Here is a 23351-nt window from a genome sequence, read left to right as displayed (position 1 = left end):
AATGCAGTTCTTGTGGAACTTAGGTTAGTTCCTAAAACAGTCCCAGGGTCCACTATAATATATAAAGGTGAATATTTCCCCAACTTAACGTCAAAAATGGAGGAAGCATTACCGCAAGAGAAAAGAGCCCAGCTTAAATGGAACTCAACTTCAGTTTGTGGGGGCGACAGAAAGTGTCAGAGACAACAAAGGAACCGGGCCACGAACTAATGGGCGAATTTCAACAGCTCCCCGGCTCCACCCCCCCCCCCCCCCACACACACACACACGTTCTCAGTTCAAAAGCAAAAATCACAAACACTAGACGGCGCTCTTTGCAATCGTCGAGAACTACGACTCCCAGCAGCCATGGGGAGAGCGAAAACTCCCCACTTCCGGGACCCAGCGACTCTTGGGCCCAGGCGCAGGTACCTCTGACAGGGTCACCACAGCTGCCCTCGCTTTCAGGGGGCCGAGCCGGCTAAACTAAGCAGCGGCGTAAGGCAGGGCAGTGAGTGCAGAGCAGCATAGTCCTCCGAAGCGACGGGTTGAGGACCCGGCTGAGCAAAAGACCGGAAGAGGCGGTCGACGGCGTAGCTGCGCGTTTACGTCACTTCCTCTAGGCGGGGTCAGTTACCCGCGCAAATTGAAAGTCTGACCTTTACCGCGGAGCTGCTGCGAGGCTCAAGTGTTCTGGCCCAAGTAAGTGAGGCGTGTCGCGGACTGGTACCGGCGTCCCCTTGCGTCCACCTGCGAGCGGACAGGGAAAGTGAAGGGAAAGGGCTGTGTGGAATCTACAGGGTGGGTCCCCGCGGGATCTAACCCAGCGCCGCTCGCGTCCCTCCTCTTGAGACCCCAAGCCATCTAGGAAGGAAAGGGGGCATCTGGCGTGGTCTTCGCGATCCTGTACAAATCAGGTGGGAGTAATTGACCTTGCCAGAGCTGTAGATCGGTGAGCGCAGGGAGTCCGCGCTTGCTGCAGACGGTTCCCGGTGGGTGCGGGCACAGGGTTGTCCCACAGCTCACGTTTTTCCAAAGAGGCTGAAAATACACTTCTTACATGCAGTCTCCCCATTGTCAAATGATGACAAGGAAATGTTTTCCTTAACCTACAGGCCAAGGGAAACAAGCGTGTGGAATGAGCTTGCGGCTGCGCCTGCGCATTCGCATCCCCTTGGGACCAAAGTAAAGTGGGCTGTAGCTGCAGTTCCTGTTCCTCGAGTGCCGGGGTGACCTCCTAAGTTGATATGTGCCATATGGCACACAGCCATTCCTGCCATGCTAAAGAGGAGATGCTTACTCGAAGACATTTACCTGGCCTAGAAGAAACGTACCTAAGTTTCAGGACATGTGCAATGTGTCTGTTTTCCTTACCGTGATAGTAAATTATTTCAAAGTGTGGCTTGCAAACCACCTGCATCCAGATTGCCTGCGACGCCCCAGAACTAGTGCCTCATAGTCACTAGGGGTGGAGTGGAACATCGGAACTCTATTACTGTGTCAGAAGGGTAAGGTTGACTTCAGATCCCGTGCTTGCTCTTTTCATTCCTTCCAAACCCCATGTTTAGTAACAGATCCATGTTATTGCATATCAAGCTATCACTCAATCCCCAGTGCTGTCTTACGTTGTTTTAATCAGGAGTGGGGATTGAGTGTAATAGTAGTTTTAGCTCCAGCATTTTTGTCTACCAAGGGCTTAGAAGCTACAACTTGTATGAAAGAAAGTAAGCAGTTAAAGCATTTGTCTTCAAGCTGTGTTTGTGCAGCAAAAGTCGTTTTCACATTTCTAGGGAGTGGCATTATCTTTCAGTTGTGATGCTCATCTTCCTGCAAACTTTTGAGCTTCTACTATATGACTGCAAATTGGCTTTCATTTGTAGACACTGTGATGTCCTAATATGCACAGTCTTGTAGATTTTTACAGTTCTTATGGGTGTGTGTGTGGAACTGGCTATTGAACCTGAGGCAGTCTGCCACTAAGCTATGTCTCCAACCCTTTTTATTTTTTATTTCGAGACAAGGCCTTGCTAAATTTTCTAGGCTTGCCTGAGACTTGCAAACCTCCTGCCTCAGCTTCTTGAGTAGCTGGATTACAGACTATGCCACCATGCCTGACCTTGACAGTGCCTTTTTGAAGAAAGGAGGACCTTCTTTGTGTTGGAGCACATTCTGTGTGCCTGGAACTGTTCAAACTTTGAAAGTGCATCATAATTCTAAATGTAAAAACACTTCAGAAACAATAAATATTAAGCAACCCTTGAGGGGCATCACATGGAGGTAGTATGTTAAGATTAATGTAAATCCTAGGCTATGGAAATTGGTGAGAAGTTCATTTATTAGCTCATAGTAACAGATTCTGTGTTGGGTTGCAAGCTCTCTTTATTTTTCTAAAGCTTTTTGGTAAATATATTTTGTTTTAAATATTACTGTTTTTCATGTCACATTAGGTAGTTAATTTGGCACAATGGGGATACAAGGATTGCTGCTATTTATCAAAGAAGCTTCGGAACCCATCCATGTAAGGAAGTATAAAGGGCAGGTAGTAGCAGTGGATACCTATTGTTGGCTTCACAAAGGAGCTATTGCTTGTGCTGAAAAACTGGCCAAAGGTGAACCTACTGATAAGTAAGTTTTGATGTGATATTAATTCTTTTAGAATTAAAAATGAGATTTAAGCGTTCAGTTGGGTTTTTTCCCAGAAAGATTATTTTCACTCAGTGTCAGAATTTATTAAGAAATAAGAATGTGTGTTTTAAGATATTGCCTAGTCAATGGTGACTTACTGCTTTTATATTTTTGGCTACAGAAAACATACTAGTATCTATATTAGCAAAAGAAGCAAAGGGAAGACTATTCTGACTTGCTTTTATTTCATTTATAGCCAAAAATTGACCCCCGGTCCCAACTCTGACCTCATTTGAGGCAGGTTCAGTAGGCTGATGTGTCATTCTATTTCTTAAATAGAAATACTAGAAAGCCAAGCAAATATAATTTCTAGACAGAAAAAGATTAGGCCAATATTGGTTTTTATCCTTGTTTTTGTTATTTGTTTGCAATATATAATTTATCTCCTTGAGGAAATGTTCACAGATCTTAATATGACTTACTTAAACATAATACACAGTGACTAAATGGTATTAATCTTGTTTGTTTCCTAGAAGAAATGGGATAGGTTGAATGATGATTGTTTGGGACTTTCAGGCCTATCAAATTAATGCAACCAAAAGTTACCTATAAAAATAATACATGTGAAAATTATAGGAGCATGCATTTGCTCATACTTGCAAGCTCTGGATTTAAACCCAGTTTTGCATAGGAAGTACCCACTTTGCCAGTTCACTATTCCAGAGATAATTTTTGAAAGCATGTAGTTTTCTATTAGCAATTTAAACAATTGCACTCATTATAAGTAAACACTTTTTCATTGCTGTTTTCAGTGTTTCTCTGAATAGTTCATCAGCGAGAAAAACTTAAGTTTTATAATATTTAATTTTGTTTATTAATCAGAAGAACTATTTAAAGTACAGGCAATATCCTTTATTAGAAGAGTGAAAGGTGAAATTCTGTTGTAAGTGCATGGCAACTGTTAACTGCAGTGAAACTGTCTGCTGTATATTTTAATTTTCCTCTAGTAATTAAGAACTCGTGTTCTGTATAATTGATTTTCCTTGTCCACTTTTGGATAGCGCTATTAGTCAGAAAAGGTCACCACCTCAGAAAGCTTGGATAACTTATGGTAATTCTTTATGACCATCATAAAAATTGAGGTAGATCTATGTGTACTCACTTGGAAGGATGTCTATGAAATATATATAATGAGAGCACTAGATATGTTTGTATTCTCTAGTTAAGAAAAAATTTTCTGAAAATTAATTATAGTTTCATATTTGCATTCTTCTAATTGTTGCTTGAGATTTCTTAATCAGCAGGTCCTAATCATTATTACGCCCATTGTCAACTGATTTACAACAAATAGACAAATAGGGTTATGTAGTGAGTCTTTAATTAATATGACTATATTTGATTTAGGTTATCCTTTAAGATTATGTTTTTCTATTCCTATCTTTGACCTAAGGTATCTTTTTTCTTTATGAAAATTTAGTTGCTTTTGTTACTTGACTTATCAATAAAAAACTAAATGCATTACATGATCCATGATTGGATCTTGGGCTTGGAAAACATAAGTGGCCATAGGATGCTAGAGCCAGCTCATCCTAGCTCGCCACACATTACCTCTTCCCAGCTCATTACCGCTTCCCACTACTGTGGAATATTTGCTACATAGACATTAGGTTCTCTTAACCCTAGAATTGGTTATTAAACATTTGTCAGAACATCACTGGTTATAAGAAACATTATTGAGGATACTAGACAAATTGAAAACAACACAAAGGCAAATCCAGAAAGGATATCAAAGAAAAACAAAATTCGGAGGGAGAAAAAGCTCACCGACTATACAAGCCTGAAGTTATCCAAGCCAGAATTTGAACCCAAATCTAAGTTAAACTCTATATTTCCTATGGAAACATTTATTTTACAAAGCAAAATTTTCGAATTTGTTTCACCTGGTATTAGAAGCAAAAATACTACCTTAAGAAATGCAAAGTACTTAAGTGTGTTTTTCTTATTTTAGGTATGTAGGATTTTGTATGAAATTTGTAAATATGCTGCTGTCTCATGGCATCAAGCCTATTCTTGTATTCGATGGATGTACTTTACCTTCTAAAAAGGAAGTAGAGAGGTCTAGAAGAGAGTAAGTTGACTCTACTTAATATCTAAATTGTGCTAATATCAGATGCTGTATGTCAGTGGTACCAAAACTTTCCTATCTTAATTTGTTGAAGCTTGTTTTACAGATTAGTATGTGAACAGATGTCTTCAAATATTTTATGTTAGATTATCACAGTTTTTAATAGAAATCTTAGTTGCTGCAACTAAGATTAATTAAGCAACTAAGCATTGCTGTGCAAGTCTGACAGTAACCATGTATGTGCTCATACACGTGTGTGCATGTGTTATAAATCTGTCCTCCTTTGTACCTAGAACCCCAAAGGATCCGGATTAATATTGTCAAGAACTCAGTATGCACTTTCAAATAAGTCAAACTGTTTCATTCTAGCAAATTTGGTAGAATTATACTTTTAAAACTTGACTCCACCATGTAAATATTTTTCTGTATTTAAAAATCATTCTTCCCTTGCAGAAGACGACAGTCCAATCTTCTTAAGGGAAAGCAGCTTCTTCGTGAGGGGAAAGTCTCTGAAGCCCGAGAATGTTTTACTCGTTGTGTCAATATCACTCACGCTATGGTGCACAAAGTTATCAAAGTGAGCAAATAAATTAAGAGAACAAGAGGCTAAGTTCACGAAACTCACTCTAAATTGCTTGCTAATGGGAAGGGAAGAAAATCAGGGTAGGATAAATGTTCTAGGGCTGGTCACAAGTAAAGGTTGGATGTCAGAGGGGAAGGGAAGAGTGCCTGGAGAGGAGTCCAGCAGTTCCCAAGGGAGAAGCCCTTAATAGGCTGATCTATTAAGGCAAATGCCTTGGATAGATGATCTCATGGCACATTCCATAGAGATGAAAGGGAAGATTCTGGGGTATTCATGGTCACCGCACCTCCCCATAGCCTTCAGTACTTACCCTGAGAGTGTAGACACAGAAAGTATGTACTTTATATCACCAGAAGAGAGAGTTCCTTCATGAATACTAGAGAAGAAACTATGATTGATTGGGCACAATACTGCTGCCAAGAATTGAGCATAGGATACTTGCTGGGCAATAAAAAGAAAGAAAAATAGCAGATCACATGTAGGTGGTGGAGCTTGATGCCCCTTTCCCCATTTCCGAACTTCCCCAAACTTCGGGCCTTGGAAACTGGCCTGTGATTTAAAACAAGGAAGTTGTAATTCCAACTACCTGTGATGGGAACTGTTATTTTTGACACTTATTTTAAAGTACTTAATGGATTCATTTAAATGTGGTGAGTAGAATCTAGAATTTTATCAATATAGTATTAGACTTCTGTAACTTAACAGGACTTTTTTTTTTAAATGGGGAAATCATATGCAAAACTAAATACAGTTTATATACTTTTGGAACATAACTATTCTTAAAATGGATAAATTTTAATTTGAAATAATTTTGTATCTTGTAGGCTTTTCCCCACTTTCTGAATATACAGCAATATTTCTCTTATCCAAATTTATGAACTGTTTTAAAATTTCTTAATGACTGTACCTAGTGTAAAATGGTACTAGAACTAAAATTTGAAAAACGACTTCAAAGGAATTGATTTCCATAAGTATTATTAGCAAACGCAAGTCGAGACTAGTAGTAAAATAGATTTGAGCCAGAAGTTGCTTAGTGCTTTCCCGATTCCAGGCTGGACACTGACTCTGACCTCTCCCGCAGGCGGCCCGGGCGCTGGGGGTGGACTGCCTCGTAGCCCCCTATGAAGCCGATGCACAGCTGGCCTATCTTAACAAAGCTGGCATTGTACAAGCTATAATCACAGAGGACTCTGATCTCCTAGCTTTTGGCTGTAAAAAGGTACTTGTCTACAACTACTACCTGCTATTATATTGATAGAAGTAGTGTAAATGAGCTGAAATTTTTCCTTTTCAGGAATAATTATTTTATTTATTATTCCAGTTTACATCTAAATATAGCATCTCCAGTTTTTATAATGCTCATAATTACTTAAAGTAAAAAGAAAGGTTTTGCCAAGTAACATTTATATAATCTGGACACTTTTTCAGATTAAGCCTTTAAGATTAGAAAATGTCACATTGTTTTATCCAAACTAGTGAGGCAGAGGTGTCCTTTGAATCAATCCCAAAGCCAGGCGCTCTGCCCCTGAGCTGCACCCCTAGCCTGTAAATTCTTTAGTATTATGTAGACCTACCGATTTTACTTTAATAATGGTACCATGTGCCTTATATTTTTCAATTAGATTAGGTAAATGAACATGTCTACCAAGAAGATATTATTCAGTTACTTCTAATTATGTACAAAAGTTAATGAAAAACTTGATCATGATATATTGAGGGAGATAAGATATAAAACTAGGATCTAATTTTTAATAGCATTGTTTATATTGTCTATATCATTCATAGATAACTAGAAGGATCTGTATTAAAGGGTTAATTCTGGGTAACAGTGATAAATCAGAAATTTCTTTTTCTTCTGGAATTCCTATGTATCCCAAAGTTTCCACAAAAGTATCTGTTATTTAAATAATTAAAGATTAATTACTTCAAATGTAAGAGAAGGTGGTAAGAGAAAACACATTACTATTTGATCATCATGACAGCCTTGGGACACAGGAGTAGAGAGGTCAAGTTAAGCATTTATTTATGCCAGTTGACAATGGAGTCTTGGCTCTGGATCTGGACTAGCTCTGTCCTATTCTTCAGTTTAACTTATTTGCATTTAATAGTTAGACCCAGCCTACCTGTCTCACCTATGTCTCAGTGTCACAGTGAAGAACAAGGATTTCTTAGAATTACTGCAATGCATTAGATAATGATGAATCATAGTGATCTTTCTAAGTACTAACAGTTTCCTTTCCTTTTGAAGGTAATTTTAAAAATGGACCAGTTTGGAAATGGACTAGAAATTGATCAGACACGCCTAGGAATGTGCCGACAGCTTGGGGATGTATTCACTGAAGAGAAGTTCCGTTACATGTGTATTCTTTCTGGCTGTGACTACCTCTCATCACTGCGTGGGATTGGATTAGCAAAGGCCTGCAAAGTACTGAGACTGGCCAATAATCCAGATATTGTAAAGGTGAGGGTGACAGCCAAATGCCACATTCAGTTTCTGAAATGTGTTTTACATAATAAACTACTCAGAATATGGATTTTAAATAGTCTGTTATTTTATTTAACAAATAACTAAAACATTAGAACTTTGTTTTTAAAAACTAACAGGCATTAGAAGAATCATATTTTCAGCAGTTGACAAATTAGTAGCAATTTTTACTAGACTTAAGAGCAAAATATCTGGGATAGAATTAATGATAATTAGTGCTAAAACTTCTTTTTTTGACTTTTGTCCTACTATTGCCCTTGAACTTTTTAGTCTAAGGGTAGGATCTCCTTACACTCTTTTTTTTTTCCCCCGTAGTTCTGGGGATTGGACACAGGGCCTTTGCTTTGATCTATATCCCCAGCTCCCTTTTTAAATCACTGAGTTGCCCAGAATAGGCTTAACTCTGTTATCCTCCTGCCTCAGCCTTCTCACCCTTAAAAGCTCTTCAGTAGTAACTTTTGTTTGTTTGAACTATAGTTATAGATATTTATAAAATTATAAATTAAAACAAAAAATTAAATACTAAACTTAATAAATTCATTGCATGTTAATGTTACTGCTGTTCTGAAAAATAACCACGTTTTCAAAACATAATAGCCAAAAGAGAGGAATTACATTTTTATGCAGATCTTTTAAGGTGGCTTGATGAAAGATAGCTGTATTCTCATGTCTTCATTCAGTAACAAGTGCTTTGTATTCTCTGGTAAAGTAAGACACTGGAAGTCACTACTGTAGTTTGTCTGATGCCTTTACCTTAATAAATAAACCTGCATTGGAGCTAGGGGTGTAGCCCTATGGGAGAGCACCTTCCTGCATGCACAAGGCCCTCATTTCCATTGCCAGCACCACAAAAAAAGTAATATATAAAATAAATCCACATTAAAGTTTACTGAGACAGTTCTCTGAAACCTTTGGGGTTTTCAGAGCAGAAATCCCATTTATAGGAGTACAAAGTGTGAATTCTCAGGACATAAGTGGGGTGATACTACGAAAAGACCCCCTGGGTTGGAAGATGGTGGCTTCTGTGGAAACAGAAACATTCCCAGCTAGCCTGTGACTCCATGATCTTCATCTTCCGTCTTCCTTTCATCTGTGAATGTTAAAAAAGTAGTCATGCACTGCTTAATGATGAGAGTACATTCTAAGGAATGTGCCCTTAGGCAATTTTGTGACTACAAACGTGATCTGATGTATTCAGACACACACAGATGGTTATGATGTCACGAAGTGATGTAATCTTAAGGGGCTGCATTTGTATATGCAGTCTGTTGTTGACAGAAGCATCATTAGGTAGTACATAACTATAATAGTTAAGATATATCTTGGGCCGGGGGTTTAGCTCAATGTGTAAGTGCCTACTTGGCAAGCACAAGGTTGTGAGTTCCATCTCCAGTACCAAATCTTTAGTATCATGGCCAGCAAAAGTTACAATGTAGATTTAATTTTAGAAATATAATCCAAAGTATTTTTCTTCTCAAGTTTTGTATTGGTTTTTTTTATTTTTCCTGGATGAAATGAACGTCAAGGATGAATAACATATCTTATTTTGTCAAATCAAGTCTGCTTCCATCTGACTACCACTTATCAATGTAGTCTGTTGCCTAGCAACAAAAATTTGATGTGTAACCAAATTTTTTTTTCCTTTGGGGTTAATAATAGAAAAACCAAGAAAATCCTTATTAAGAGAATTGGAATCTTAAGTGATACAACAAAGTTATTTTTGCTGGTACAGTTTTTTAAGGTAGATGAAGGTAACATATTTCAGTCTCCTCTCTTGCTCTATTGTAATGTTGCTAATGTAAATCGGTGTATTAGGGATTGTATTTGTTAATTGCAGTTAATAATTTTTGCATCTATTGTTAGGTTATCAAGAAAATTGGTCATTATCTCAAGATGAATATAACAGTGCCAGAAGATTACATCAAAGGATTTATTCGAGCCAACAATACTTTTCTTTATCAATTAGTTTTTGATCCCATCAAAAGGAAACTTGTTCCCTTGAATGCCTATGAAGATGACATCGATCCTAAAACACTAACCTACGCTGGACAGTATCCTTTTTGTTCATTTTAATTCCAAAAAAATTCAAACAAGTTTTTTTTTGTTTTTTTGTTGTAAGCCTGAGGTCGTCTGATATAGTATATAACTACTTGGATTGATTCAACAGGAACGCACTGGGTCAGTCACTTACACATATTCCAAAGTGGCTTTTGGGAGAAGTCCTTATGGGAAAGCAAGCTCAGCTTAGCAGGAGGACCAATCTGGACAGGAAATGTAAGATGGCCAGCTCCTGCAGGGGAACAAACAGGGACTAGCAAACTATGCCTATGATTCAGTAACAGTGGTATAAAAAGTAAGGATCCATTTAAGTCATAAACTTTCAAGAGTTTCTTTGACAATAGACAGTATTTTCCTATCTTAGAACAGCATCATGTGATTGGTTGTTAATAAAGACATTTTTCCTTAATCTTACAAACCTAGATACATTGATGATGCTATAGCTCTCCAAATAGCACTTGGAAATAAAGATATAAATACTTTTGAACAGATTGATGACTACAATCCAGACACCGCAATGGTAACATTAAAGAAATGACTACACTATATATTATCAAACCTTCAGTACTGAGCATTTCATGTCACTATACCAAGCTTATGATGCCTTTTTTTCTCTTCTCACCCTATTTAGCATCTCTGATGTTGGGCATAAGTTGAAAATCCAAATCTAGAAATAGTACCCTTAAAAGCACAAGCTCTGTTTTTGTTCATCATTTAGCAAATATTTAAACCGCCCTGCTATGTGCCTTTGAATCCTGTTCTATTTTCTTCTGTTTGTTTTGAGAAAGTTTTGAACCAGACTCAGTGTAGAACAAAATAGCTGTTTCTCAGTATATGTTGTCTACTAAAGAGAATACCAGGTCTGGATCGAATAGAAACCAGTATTTTATAAACTGGAATGTTTTGATTTGAATTCATCCAATTTCTAAAAATACTTGAGACTGCCTTAAATGCATAATTTAACTGTCAGGTAAATTTTAAAAGATATGTAAATGATTACTTGAGGATAGATTACCAGATGATATTTTTAACTAATTAGTATTGAAATAGTACATTTTAAAGATACTTTTTTCCTGGCCACATTTCTTCAATTCCAAACCATTTTTGCACAGTTCATCTTGGGAAGCTTTATTTTCTACTTCTTAGAAATAAGCCAATCAAGTGGCTTGACTCTTCTTAGAAAAGAAACAGATCTAAGAACACAAGATAGATTTATTTGAGAAGTATAAAGCTAGCAGAGTAGAAAATATTAAAGGATAGATATTTAAGGGTAATTTAATGTATTGTGATTCGTATAAGGAAAAGTGAATAATTATTTCCCACTTTCAAGAGACGTTTTCCCTTTTATTTTTTTAGCCTTCCCAATTAAGAAGTCATAGTTGGGATGAAAAAGCATGTCAAAAGTCATCTTCTGTTAATAGCATTTGGAATAGGAATTATTGCCCTGCATTTGAGAGGGATATTGTTTCAGATGTTGCACGATTGGAAGAAAAGCCAAGTACTGTGGGCATTAAACATGTGATTAGCACTAAAGGGTTAAACCTTCCAAGAAAGTCATCCATGGTGAAAAGACCAAGAAGTGGTACGTATTTCATTTTGGCAAGTTAGCAATTATTGGTCATAGTTAAGAATTTGCCAGGGTGTCAAATATTTCCTCCTCTTTATGGTTCTAGCCCTTAGATTTAGATCTTTAGTCATTTTAATCTTTTTTTTTTTACACAATGTGAAGTAAAGATCAAGATTCCTTATATATTGCAGTTTGATTGTTCCAATCCAAATTGTCATAAGTTTTCTTCTCCCCGTTGAATTGCCTTTGTGCAGTTGTGCTAACTCAGCTGACTGTATGCGAGTTTTTAATGAACCCTATTCTACCTTAGCTTTATAGTTAGTATACCTTGAAATCAGTATAAGTCTGCTGAGTTCTCTTGAAAAGTTATTTTGACTAGACTAGGTTCTTCCTGTTTCCATTTAAGTGTAAGAATTAGCTTATCAGTTTCTATTTAAAAAAAAAAAGATGATGGAGATTTTTAATTGAGTATATCAATGTGGAAGAATTTGGCATCTTAACTGTTAAACTACATTAATTTAGAATGTCTTTTTAGACTAGGCTTTTCTGTGTAGACAACACCAGTTACAGGTAAAGGCACCTTTGCCTCTCCTTTTCCAGTAGGTCCCTTCTATTTCTTTTTCTGAATTGTTAAAACCTCCAGTAAAACATGGTACAGAACCACTGAGAATGGAGCACCAGGCTTTCAGAAGTGGGTTTTTGCTTTCATGTTGGAAGTTGTTTAGAAGTACAATAATTATAGTCTCATTTTCTCTTGTTTTCTTCCCTCAGATACCTACATCATTGTGTACACGATTAGCAACAAAAATAAAGCTTTTAACTAGGTCCAGGTTATACACAATTGGTCAAAATGTTTTGATTCCTTATGAACCAGAATCTTTTTCATGAGACTATCTCTGAACCATTGTTTATTCATGTAAAATGGGGTTGATATTTCTACTTCACAAGTTTTATGTGCTATATAAGACAACATATTAAAGTTCCTTGTATATAGCAAGTATACTATACATATTAGCTTCTTTTCTTCTACTGCCATTAAGTAGTTCATTTTATGTAGGTGACCAGTAAGTTTGTTTTGTTAAATCAAGTCTGCTTTCATATGACTACCACTTGTCAATGTAGTCTGTTACCCGGGTGTGCGTGTTTGTATAGACACAGACCCACAGACCAAAACTACGGCAGTAAGTTTAGTCTGCATTTCATGTGACAGCCTTTCAGATACGTAAGGGAAGCAGTTGTAAGTCTTCTACATTTCTCATCTGGCTAACAAGGTCCTCATCTGTTGAGGTGTAGTACTTTGAATATAATACCACTTTTTAGTAATTGCATAATTCTTACAGTGAATCCCTATGACTCTAAAGATGTAGTCTACTTACCATAGGATACAGTGAATATTTATACTCGTGGCACATTTTCGGTCCCTTATCTAGGACTGGGCTTTACTATTGCAAACTAAGATTGCTTTAGCTTTTACTGTATTAACATTCTTGTCTTTCTGCTGGTGTTTGCCGAGTTTATAATTGTATTTTGCTAATTGCTGTTAAGCTAAGTGCTAACATTATTTCTTTTTTGAATCTTTGTATTAATTTCTCACATGGGTCATTTGAAAATTAGATATATATGATACCCTATATCTTAGAATTCAAGATATGCTTAGTTAATAAGATTTTTCTAAAGAGTTAGGCTAACAAGATGACTAATAAGATGACGTTAGTCTAATGTGAAGGTCACAGCTAGAACATGAATTACTTTTGATCCCATGGCAGTCTACAACCAGAACATATATAAGGAACAAATAAATAGCTCCTGTGATTGATATTAAATCCTAATTTGTGAACATTTTCTGATTTGTTTTTTGAGCAGGGTCTTGCCATGTACTGGCTGGCCTTCAACAGTAATGATCCTCTTGCCTCAGCCTCCCTAGTGCTGGGATTACAGGCATGTACCATTATGCCTGGCAATTTGTGAAATTTTAAAACAGCTAGGGGAATTATTTTCGGTCATCTCTGTTTCCTTTTGTGAGGAGGCATAGTTAAAAATAAGTAAATCTTTACCTATAGCACAGTAGGATATAGTTTGAAATCAAGGCCAGATCTCCCATCTATACGTAAAACAAAGATTTACAGGTAATTTTGTTTCTGTTTAGAAGAGCTGTCAGAAGAAGACTTGTTGAATCAGTATTCTCTTTCATCTCCAAAGAAGACCAAGAAAAATGGCTGTGAAAATAATAAATCCTCGAACTCTTCTGAAATGTTTGTGCCTGACCTAGGAAAAGGAACTATTCAGACAAAAAGCTTAAATACACCGCCTACAACAAGAAATAAATTTGCAACATTTTTACAAAGAAAAAACAAAGACAGTGGTGCAGTTATAGTCCCAGGGACCAGAAGCAGGTATAGTTATATCTTCAGAATGTTGATTTGTCTGGTATATTCTGTCCTATATTGATATTGGTTTTATTTTGAATTAGCGCTGACTCTAGAGGAAGGTAGGGGAGGATCTGTTTTGTCTTAATTACAGCTGTGTGTTCCCAGCAAGTGATAGTTTGACTTAGGATTTTTGGACTTGGTGATGCTGTAAAAGTGTTACACTTAGAGCTGTACTTTGAATCCTGAATTTCTTTCTTTTCTGGGATTAGTGAGCTGTGGTACTCTGCAAAGGCAGCTAGCCACAGCTGCCGGTTAGCAGCATGATCATGAGGGAAAACAACGAATCCCCCACACTGCACTGTGTTGCTAAGTCAACATGCCTGATAGGTTAGATGGATTACAAATGCACTTTCAGGTTTAACAATATGTCCCACTTATGATGGGTTTATCAGGACATAAATTCTTTGTCAACTGAGGAGTTTCTGTATTATCTTAGTTCTAACTTAAAAGCCTTGTTGTTTCATCATCTTCTGTTCTGTTTTCTCTCCATACAGACTTAAATAAAAGGGGCTCAGAGGCCCTGTCCTCACATTTTGCTTTGCAGAAATTCTGTTACTTTGGGAAATTGTGTAGTTTTCCTTCCCCCTTTTTACTGTTTCTACCATTTTCATTTCTTGGAGAGCTTTATACAGTTTTACACAGTATTTTCAGAAATTATTTAAAATGGGGATAACCAGAGAATTGTAATATTACAAACCTGATACCATGCTGGCTGCCGTGGTTACAAAAATAAGGGACATAGTTTTTTTATTCTTGGAACACTTGCAGTCCAGTTTTGAAAGGAGATGGATGAGTCATTTTTCCAAGCAGTACGGTAAATACGGTGTGTAAGGTGTGTTCACAGAATTCCAGGGATCGAGGCAGCGTCTAGTGCTGGGGCAGTGGCTGGAAAGGGTGAAAGGGAAGGGGTGGTGTTGAATGTCTCTAGTGTATGGATTTAAGGCAGCACATTCACACCATAGCCAGTTCCACAATGCGTAAGAGGAAATGTGAATGTGAGATGTTAACAAGTGACCTAAGAAAGAAAATTTGCCAGCACCTCTGTCCTTCTGGAAGACTTAGAATAAATACTTTTTGATTTTTGTTTTTCGTGTTCAGTAAATGAGGCTTCACATCATGGGGTGGATCTGAGGGAATGAGCCCCTGGTAATGCTTCAGCCTCCCTTGGGCTGATGTTTCAAAGCCTTCTCCTGTCAAGTCTTCTCGAGTCAGAATACAATGCCCTTGAGTGGTCATTTGAGTCTTGTTTTGCTGACCACCTCATAGAGATATTCATTAACTTGGAATAATGAAAAAGTAGAAAGCTGGAGAAAGTTGACCTTTTTTGGTTTGGAGATACTTTTGGAACTTGATTTCTGTTTTTCCTTTGAGTGAGAATATAGCTTCCTCTTTCTATTTTGAATCTTGACATCCTATATTTATATTAATCCATTTTTCTTGGGTTTTGTTAGGTTTTTCTGCAGTTCCCTGGAGTCTTCTGACTGTATATCAAAGAAGGTAAGCAGCCAGGCTCCAAATGAAACAGTTGTCAGCAGAAATGTGGCCGGTGTCAGTGAATCAGACTGTCCAAACTCAGAAAGCAAGAAGCTGGTAGATGCAAATGTAGCACATAATTCAAGCGATCACATTCCCCATGATGGGACTGTGTTTGCCGATGAAGAGCCTCAGTCTCCTAAGACTAGCAAATTCACAAGGAATGTTTCACCACCCACTCTGGGGACGCTAAGAAGTTGTTTTAGTTGGTCTGGAAGTCTTGGAGAATTTTCAAAATCTCCGAGCACCCCTTCAAACCCAAGAACAGCATTACAGTGGTTCCAAAGAAAAAGCGAGTCCCCGTGCTCCCTGCCTAAAGACAATACACTGTCTGATAGTTCTCAGTCAAAGAGTGATCAGGCAGGTGATGAATTGCAGCCCTCCTATGAAGTGGATTTGCCTGCACAGTCTCAGGACAATATGGAACTGTCACCACACAGTTTAAATGCATCGGAGCTTTCTCAGCCTTCTAGTAAGGATTCCGATTCAGAGGTAAGACAAATCAGGAAGCCTTTGCTTTCAGTTTATGTGTGGGAGAAAATAAGGTGTTAGAGAATTGCGGATGTGTTGCCTCTGTTATGGAAATCCCTGGCTATTTGAACATTTTATCCTTTTGAAGGACTTTTCTGTGTCTTCCAACTAACTGTTCGACTCCTGTACATTTACACTAATTCTACTTCCTCAGGCCATATGTATGCCCGGATAGGAGCTCGAGTTGTGGCGCAAGTTGGCACCTAAGCAGAATGATAGTGTATGAAATGAAAATGATTATAAATTTACTTCTTAAGTCCATGGTATCATAGAACCTTGAATTCAGATATCACTTTATAAAGAATCTGTTAGCCGTCTTAAATTTTAGAACATCAAAAGTATTTTCATGATTTCTGCTAACCTTTAGTTTACAAAAAAATAATGTAAATGATTTTATGTTATTGTTTTAAATTAGTGAAAGCATCCTAACCACTTTTTTCTTCTGTATCTTTTATCTTAACTTTGTGTTTTTTATTTCTGGGTTTGATTCGACTAAAATCAAAAACTCCAATTAAGTACTGCTCATAAGATCCAGTGACATTTTAAAATGGCAGAATGACTTTATCTGAAACTTTCTATATAACATTGTTTCATCTTCACCAAATATGACCAAGCTGGAAGAATTGTAACCACTATAATAGTTCACAAAATTTTAAGGTCAGATAATCCTGAATATCGAATACCATTTAATAAATCAGTACAGCTCATATTTATCAAAAAGAAAATATTTAAGTTCTCCAAAGAACTTGAGTTATATTTGATTCAGATTGAAGTGAAAGCCAAGCTACTGTGTGGAAATAAATTGTTTTCATCTGGAGGAAGCTGAAATCAATTTATATATTGAAGCCTGAGGTTTCCTGTGGCATCTTTAATTTAAAAGTATCTCAAGCCAAAGCTTTGGCTATCTTTGAAATGTTTGCTTTTCATTTTGTTACTTTGCCTTCAGTTTGTTCATATTAAATACTGTTCTTACTGATCTAGAAGACCGTTTCTTGAAATACACTTTTCCATTTTGGTGTCTTTTTTCTTTGTGTTCCTTTCACACCACACTGCATTTCCTCTTAACGCCATCTGGGTACCACCACAGTTGCTGTCACTTGAACATCATTCATAAAAACATCTTTCTATGATGATGGCTTCAGTGCGTTGGCCTAAGTATCCCTTTTCCCATCATGCATCTTCTGTTTCATTTACTTTGTAAGCTTTTGGTCATGTTTTCCTGAGAAGCCTTGCTGGCTCACCGGCTAGGCTGGCCCTGCCAGCATAACTAGGAATCATTCATTGAATCATTGCTCTTGTAGCTGAATAATAAATTCTTCTTAGATAGGTTATTAATTTTCAAACAATTGAATGCTAATATATCTTTGATTTAGAAAATGTTCCAGAAAGTAAAAATGTCTGAAGGCTGAGAGTATCAGTTTTCTTTATATGCTTCTGAAGAAAGTGTTTCAGTATTGGAGCCTTCTGTAGGTCGTTCACTGTAAAAGGCAGCGGCCATTCTTCATTGACCCTGCTGGAGGGGGAAGTAAGTAATCTTAGGGTCTTAGGATCTGTATTGTAAGTAATGATTTAGTCCAGGGTCACCACTGCTGTTTGCTCTGAACAAGGAATAAGAGAGTTATATAATAGATAAATTATTTTTAAATCCTCTTGGAAAAATAGAAAAATAGAGTTTCCTGAATTATCATTTATTGTGGTTTTTTTTTTTTTCTCTTTAATGTTATACATGTTACACAATTAAGAGAACTGAGGACCGAGCATTTAGCTCAGTGGTATAAGCGCCTGCCTATCAAATGTGAGGTCATGAGTTTGATCCCCAGTATCCAAAAAAAAATGAAAGAAAATAGAAGAAGAATTGGAGCTGCACTGGTTATGCTTTTCATAGCTAGTAATTTATGAAAGCAATCAGCAAAGTTGGATAAAACCATTACAGTAGGAGTCAACATTTTGACATGTACCTCAAATGGTTCATAAAAGCCTTCAAACTCTGTATAAACAGTTTACTTCTCCAGCTAAAGCATCTTGCTTATTATCTTCGGTGAAACTGACAAATATTATCCTTTGCATATTAGATTTATTTTGTTCTATGAATTATAGCCTATTTTATATTTTCTTTCCTTGAAATTTTATTCACACTGTTCTCGTTTTACTTGCATTTTGTTGTCACAAAATTCCACAGTAAAAAAAAAACCTAATTTTACTTTATTTTTTGATCTTGGGGAATCTAGGAATCTGACTGTAATATTAAGTCACTTGATAATCAAGATAATCAGAACTCCAAGCAACATTTATCTCATTTTTCAAAGAAAGAGATACTTCTAAGGAATAAGGTAAAATATTTATTAAAATAGAAGCATTGCGGGGCTGGGGATTTAGCTCAGCGGCATAAGCACCTGCCTTGCAAGCAGGCGGTCGTGAGTTCAATCCCCGGTACCGATAAAAAAATGAAAAAGACAAAAAAAATAAATAAAAAATAGAAGCATTGCATACTTATTACCAAAAAGAAATGTAGACAAAATTTAAAAGTTGCTATTTACTTTATTAAAGTCTACTTTTAAACTTCCTAGTAGAGAATTTGTGCATAACTGTAGGTATTTGCAGGTGTTAAGCTGAAGCCGACTTTCTCTTGCAATATAAAGATCTTTCTCCATGTGTTATTTAATCATTACTTACAGTAACTCTAATATCTCATCGTATGGGTTTATATAATTTATTTACCCTAAAAAATTATTTCTATTGCAAACAGCATTGCCATCAAGATCTTGGGAGTAAATGTTGAGTATCTATTCTTGATTAATTTGTAGGATTTAATTCCATAGAGTGATATTACTGTCCCAAGGCATGTATGTTTAAAGCTTTGGTATATATTGCCAAAAAGCATTCTAAAAATAATCCCATGGAAAGCCAGTTTTTAAAACTTTGCCTTTCTTTTACAACCCCCGCCAGATTAATCAGTTTTAGCACTGTTTTTTATATACTTCATTCTTCTGTAAAAAACAGCAAAATTTAAATGGCTCTACATTGTACACAAAGTAAAAATCAATCAAAATTGTTAAAATAAAAAATATCAGTAGAGGTAATAAATAGATTATGTCACATTTATACAATGGAAGAACAGGCAATGTACTCAAAATAAAATTCAGTTCTACATGTGACATGGAAAAGTCTTCCAGGTGTTTCATTAAGTGGAAACAAGAAAAAGTCGTAACTGTGTAGGATGCTGCCAGTTTTGTGTGTATGTGAATGACTTATTTCTGTAGTAGACATTTGTACAACGCATTTTTACATGTTTCTTTTGAATTACTTTTCTGTTCCAATATGTAAAGTACAAAGTATGTACTTTGAAATTAACAAAAGGTAGTTGATTTGACCAAGTATCACTAAAACAGACTTTGACTCTCCAGGTTCCTGGGCTGTATAAATCCACTTCTATGGACTCTCTTTCTACCACCAAAATCAAAGCTGTGGTTCCTGCCAGAGTCAGTGGGCTGAGCAAGAAGCCAGCAAGCATCCAAAGGAAAAATCATCATAATGCCGAGAACAAGCCAGGTTTACAGATAAAAATCAGTGAGCTCTGGAAAAATTTTGGGTTTAAAAAGTGAGTTGCCTTATCCTTATTCTTAAATGGGATAAACTTCTTTAAGTAATTCTGATTCTTTTCTCCTGTAAATCAATTTCTTTCTTCATTCTTTTTTTTTTTTTAATAGGGTCTCTGTGCAGCCCAGGCTGGCTGTGACCCACAGTGATCCTCTTCCCTCAGCCTCCTGAATCATATTCTTGCTAGTTTTTGTTTTGTATTATACTAGAGATCGAACTCATGACCTCTCGATTGCCAGGCAGGCACTTACACTACTGAGCTAAATCCTTAGCCTCTGAATCATATTCTTAAAAATTTTTGAAAACCCTAAAACACCCACATCTATGGGGTGTTGTACTTGTAAACACTTTTAAACATTTTAGAAATGAAAATAATTTTTTTCTTTTAAAAACAAAAAAAGAATAAACATGATACAGACTTTCAAAACAAAATAATAGGAGATTAACACTGAGCCAGGATTTAACTCCGTGGCTCAAGTGCTTGCCTGGTAAGTGCAAGGTCGTGAGTTTGATCCCTGGGACCAAATAAATAAATAATGTTTAATGTATTGCATGTTGTTATCTTCAAAGTAGTTTTTCCAATTATAAGATATAGGCATAAAAAATGATCAAACATTGAAAGCACAAGCAAGCTTAAAAGCACATTCTTTTTGATGAACTAACAGATTAGTAGTGTAGTTATCTATCATTTATACATACATAAAATCTTTTTCTTGGGGCTGGGGATTTAGCTCAGCGGCATAAGCACCTGCCTTGCAAGCAGGCGGTTGTGAGTTTGATCCCCGGTACTGATAAAAAAAGACCAAAAAAAAAATCTTTTTCTTTTCTCCTTTCCCTCAAAATAGATACTTAAATAATTTCCATTTTTAAAGTAGTGATAATAGGCCTATTGCGTATGAATACTGTATAATTTTATAAAAAGTAGTTATCTAGGGGCTGGGGATTTAGCTCAGTGGCATAAGCGCCTGCCTTGCAACAGGCAGTCGTGAGTTCGATCCCTGGTACCGATAAAAAAAAAAAAAAAAAAAGGAAAAAAAAATAGTTATCTTCCCTTCCCCCTCAAAAAAATGTTTCTCTGTTTGTCTTAGTAAAATTTATCTGGATTCTTCTGCTTGCTTCTGCATTTCATAGGCTATGACTTGTTGCTTTGGCAAAATATAGGAAGGATATGGAGCCCAACACATACTTGTATTTGGAAAGTATATATTTTGGATATGCTTTTAGATAATTGTTAATTTTTTTTCTTTGCTATTCTACCAGAATTCAATAAGCATTTTCTTTTTTAAATATTGGGGATTGATCTAGGGCCACATCCTCAGTCCTTTTTCTTTTAATTCTTTTCTTTTTTCAAGGCAGGTCTCACCAAGTTGCCCAAGCTGGGCTCAAACATGAGATCCTCCTGCCTCAGCCTTTTAGAGTTCCCTAACTATAGCTCCACAGGTGGCTCCCTAGTGGAATTTCAGTTTATCTTCGTCTTAGCTATGATTATAAAGCATTGTGTACTGAGTTGTATTTGTCTTCTAACTATTGACCTATTTATAAGAAAAAATCAATCATCAGTCTCAAGCTTTGGAAAACTATCAAGTGTCAGCTACAAGTTTTCCAAAATTCTATTTCAAAAATTTGAGTGTTATCATTGGTAATAAGCGTTGTTATTTCTCTTGAAATAACAGGCAGTCACTGTTCATTTTAGAGAAGCCCTTTGCCAGGTGCCTAAATTTGAGTGACTGTAGAGTCACACGTGTTTTTAGTTGAGATAACCATCTACCTTGGCACAGCACACAAATGCTTTATATGTGCTGTTTCCTCTACCCCACCCTTACCCCCAAGTGTTTTGAGACCGGCTCTCACTATATAGTTCAGGCCGGCCTAAAACTTTACAGGCTGGCCTTAACTCAAGGTAATCCTCCTGCTTCAGCCTTCCAAGGGTTGGGATTACAGGCCTGTGCCACCACACTTGGCTTTATGCCTTTTACTGTCTTAATTCATGCTGGCAGGTCTCCCCAGTTCTCCTTTAGCATCATCAGTACAAATGTCAGCACAGCAGAGAAGCCAGATAAAGTCTGTGTTATTATGAAGATAGTTTTCACATTACAGACACCCTAAAGGGACTTGAAAATCTCCAGGAGTTCTTGCAAGAAAGATACTGTGAATTATGCTAGAAGGAAACTAAAGATACAATAGTGTTCTTAGATACCTTTTAGAAAATGACTTAATTGATGTTGGATGTTCATTGTCAGGAGGCAGAATAACCTGTGCTATCATCATAATAGGATTGATTTTTATGGATATAGAACTTCCTTCCAGCAAAAGGGGCAGCGGGTAAAAATTAAGATTCAACCATTAATTCATTTTGTTAATACTGATTCTTAGCTAGACTTGGGAAGGCTACTAAAGAGAAAAGAATTAAAATTTCTTTACTGGAATCTTTTTGCGTTAGCTGGTATATATCTAGTAGTGGCTTAGCACCTGTACTGAAAGGTGATTTTGAGAGTTAGAAGAAGCCAGATGTGATGCACACCTGTAATCCCAGCAGTCGGAGGCTGAGGCAAGAGAATCACAAGTTCAGGGTCAGACAAGACTACATAGTGAGTTCAGGGGCAGCTTGAACCATACAGCACTCCCATAAAAAGCACCCCACACACACAAAAAAAGAAGAGACAGTAAAACTCAGAATTAAATGGAAGTACTTAAAAGAGAACCTGCATGTGTTTCATAGGGAATTGAGACAGATCTTACACTAAAGGGAAGAAGTCTTCGTATACGTAACTCTGGGGTTTTTTTCCAAGTAGCTTATTTCTTCTCTAATCAGTACCCTAAAAGCACCAAATTGACTTTATTGTATTTTGCAGGGATTCTGAAAAGCTTCTGTCTTGTAAAAAGCCCCTGTCTCCAGTCAGAGATAACATCCAGCTGACTCCAGAAGCCGAAGAGGATGTATTCAGTAAACCTGAATACACGCACGTCCAGAGAGCGATCTTCCAGTGAACACGGACTGGCTGCAGGGAGGCTGTTGCTTCGGGAAGGTTCTGTCCGCTGGAACTCTGTGTTCGGAAGTGAGGCGATTACCAGCCTGAAAGATTGGTTTTTAGGTGACATTTCAGAAATGGAATACATTTTGTATATTAACTGTGTAATTGTTTCTTTCACTCGGTTTTTTATATTTTCATAAAAAGCTAAATAGAAGAGTAAGATTGTCTTTTGAGTTTTTTTGCAAGTTTTAGTGTTTCATTGGGCAAATCCCCTGGAGTTTATGAAAATCTCAAGATTTTTGTGGTGTCCAGTTTGAGACTGTAAATGGAGCTGGGTGTAGTGACACGTGCCTGTAATTCCAGCACTTGGGAGGCTGAGGCAGGAGGATCACCATGTGAGACTTTGTCTCAGGAAGAAAAAAAAAAAGATGGTAAATGGAAAGCCACAATTCTATAATCTTTTTACGCTAGAATAAATCACTGGGCTTTAAAATCTTTCCAGCTGCCTTTCCTGTCTCTCCTCCATAGGAACTGAAAATAAAGTTCCCGTGACAGGAGGGGCGGTTGGCAGGTTAAAGATCTTCCACAAAAGCCGCCTGGCTCCAAGATCACCTACAGTTCATCAGCTCATACATAGACTGACAGCAAAGGGCAGGCGTATTCAGCCTCACATAAAGAAACTATTTCGTATGTCCTTAGAGTGCTTCAGGCTTCAAAATAGTCTCAGGTTTTTCATGTATTTTAAGTGCAAACTGAAAACGGCTTAAAGTCTACTTGGAACTAGTGCCCTACACACTGTATAAAGTCTAACACTGCAGGGTCGGTGGCAGGTGCACTCTACAAACACGCAGACAGAAAACAGGCTAC

The 23351-nt window shown here is 37.0% G+C and overlaps 1 protein-coding gene across 2 annotated transcripts; it reads left to right on the top strand.

Moving 5' to 3' along the window:
- The first annotated feature begins 444 nt into the window (after positions 1-444).
- Exo1 (exonuclease 1) lies at positions 445-22698 on the top strand. 2 transcript variants are annotated; one of them, XM_063236799.1, is made up of 15 exons: positions 445-681; positions 1095-1487; positions 2427-2604; positions 4613-4732; positions 5183-5306; positions 6394-6531; positions 7561-7773; positions 9661-9848; positions 10279-10375; positions 11212-11437; positions 13572-13815; positions 15303-15876; positions 18144-18245; positions 19320-19513; positions 22365-22698. In XM_063236799.1, exons 3-15 carry the CDS (start codon positions 2444-2446, stop codon positions 22498-22500), a joined length of 2517 nt encoding a protein of 838 aa, XP_063092869.1. In that variant the 5' UTR covers positions 445-681; positions 1095-1487; positions 2427-2443; the 3' UTR covers positions 22501-22698. The 2 variants fall into 2 exon arrangements, with proteins under 2 accessions (XP_063092869.1, XP_003474345.2); XM_003474297.4 differs by having other exon boundaries at positions 446-681; positions 13569-13815.
- Positions 22699-23351: the final 653 nt, after the last annotated feature.

The sequence above is a fragment of the Cavia porcellus genome, unplaced genomic scaffold, assembly GCF_034190915.1.
Source record: "Cavia porcellus strain 051 isolate PalLab524CR breed Dunkin Hartley unplaced genomic scaffold, mCavPor4.1 scaffold_26, whole genome shotgun sequence".
Lineage (NCBI taxonomy): Eukaryota > Metazoa > Chordata > Mammalia > Rodentia > Caviidae > Cavia > Cavia porcellus.
Note: the sequence above shows the minus strand (reverse complement) of the source record. Positions and strands in the feature narration are given on the sequence as shown.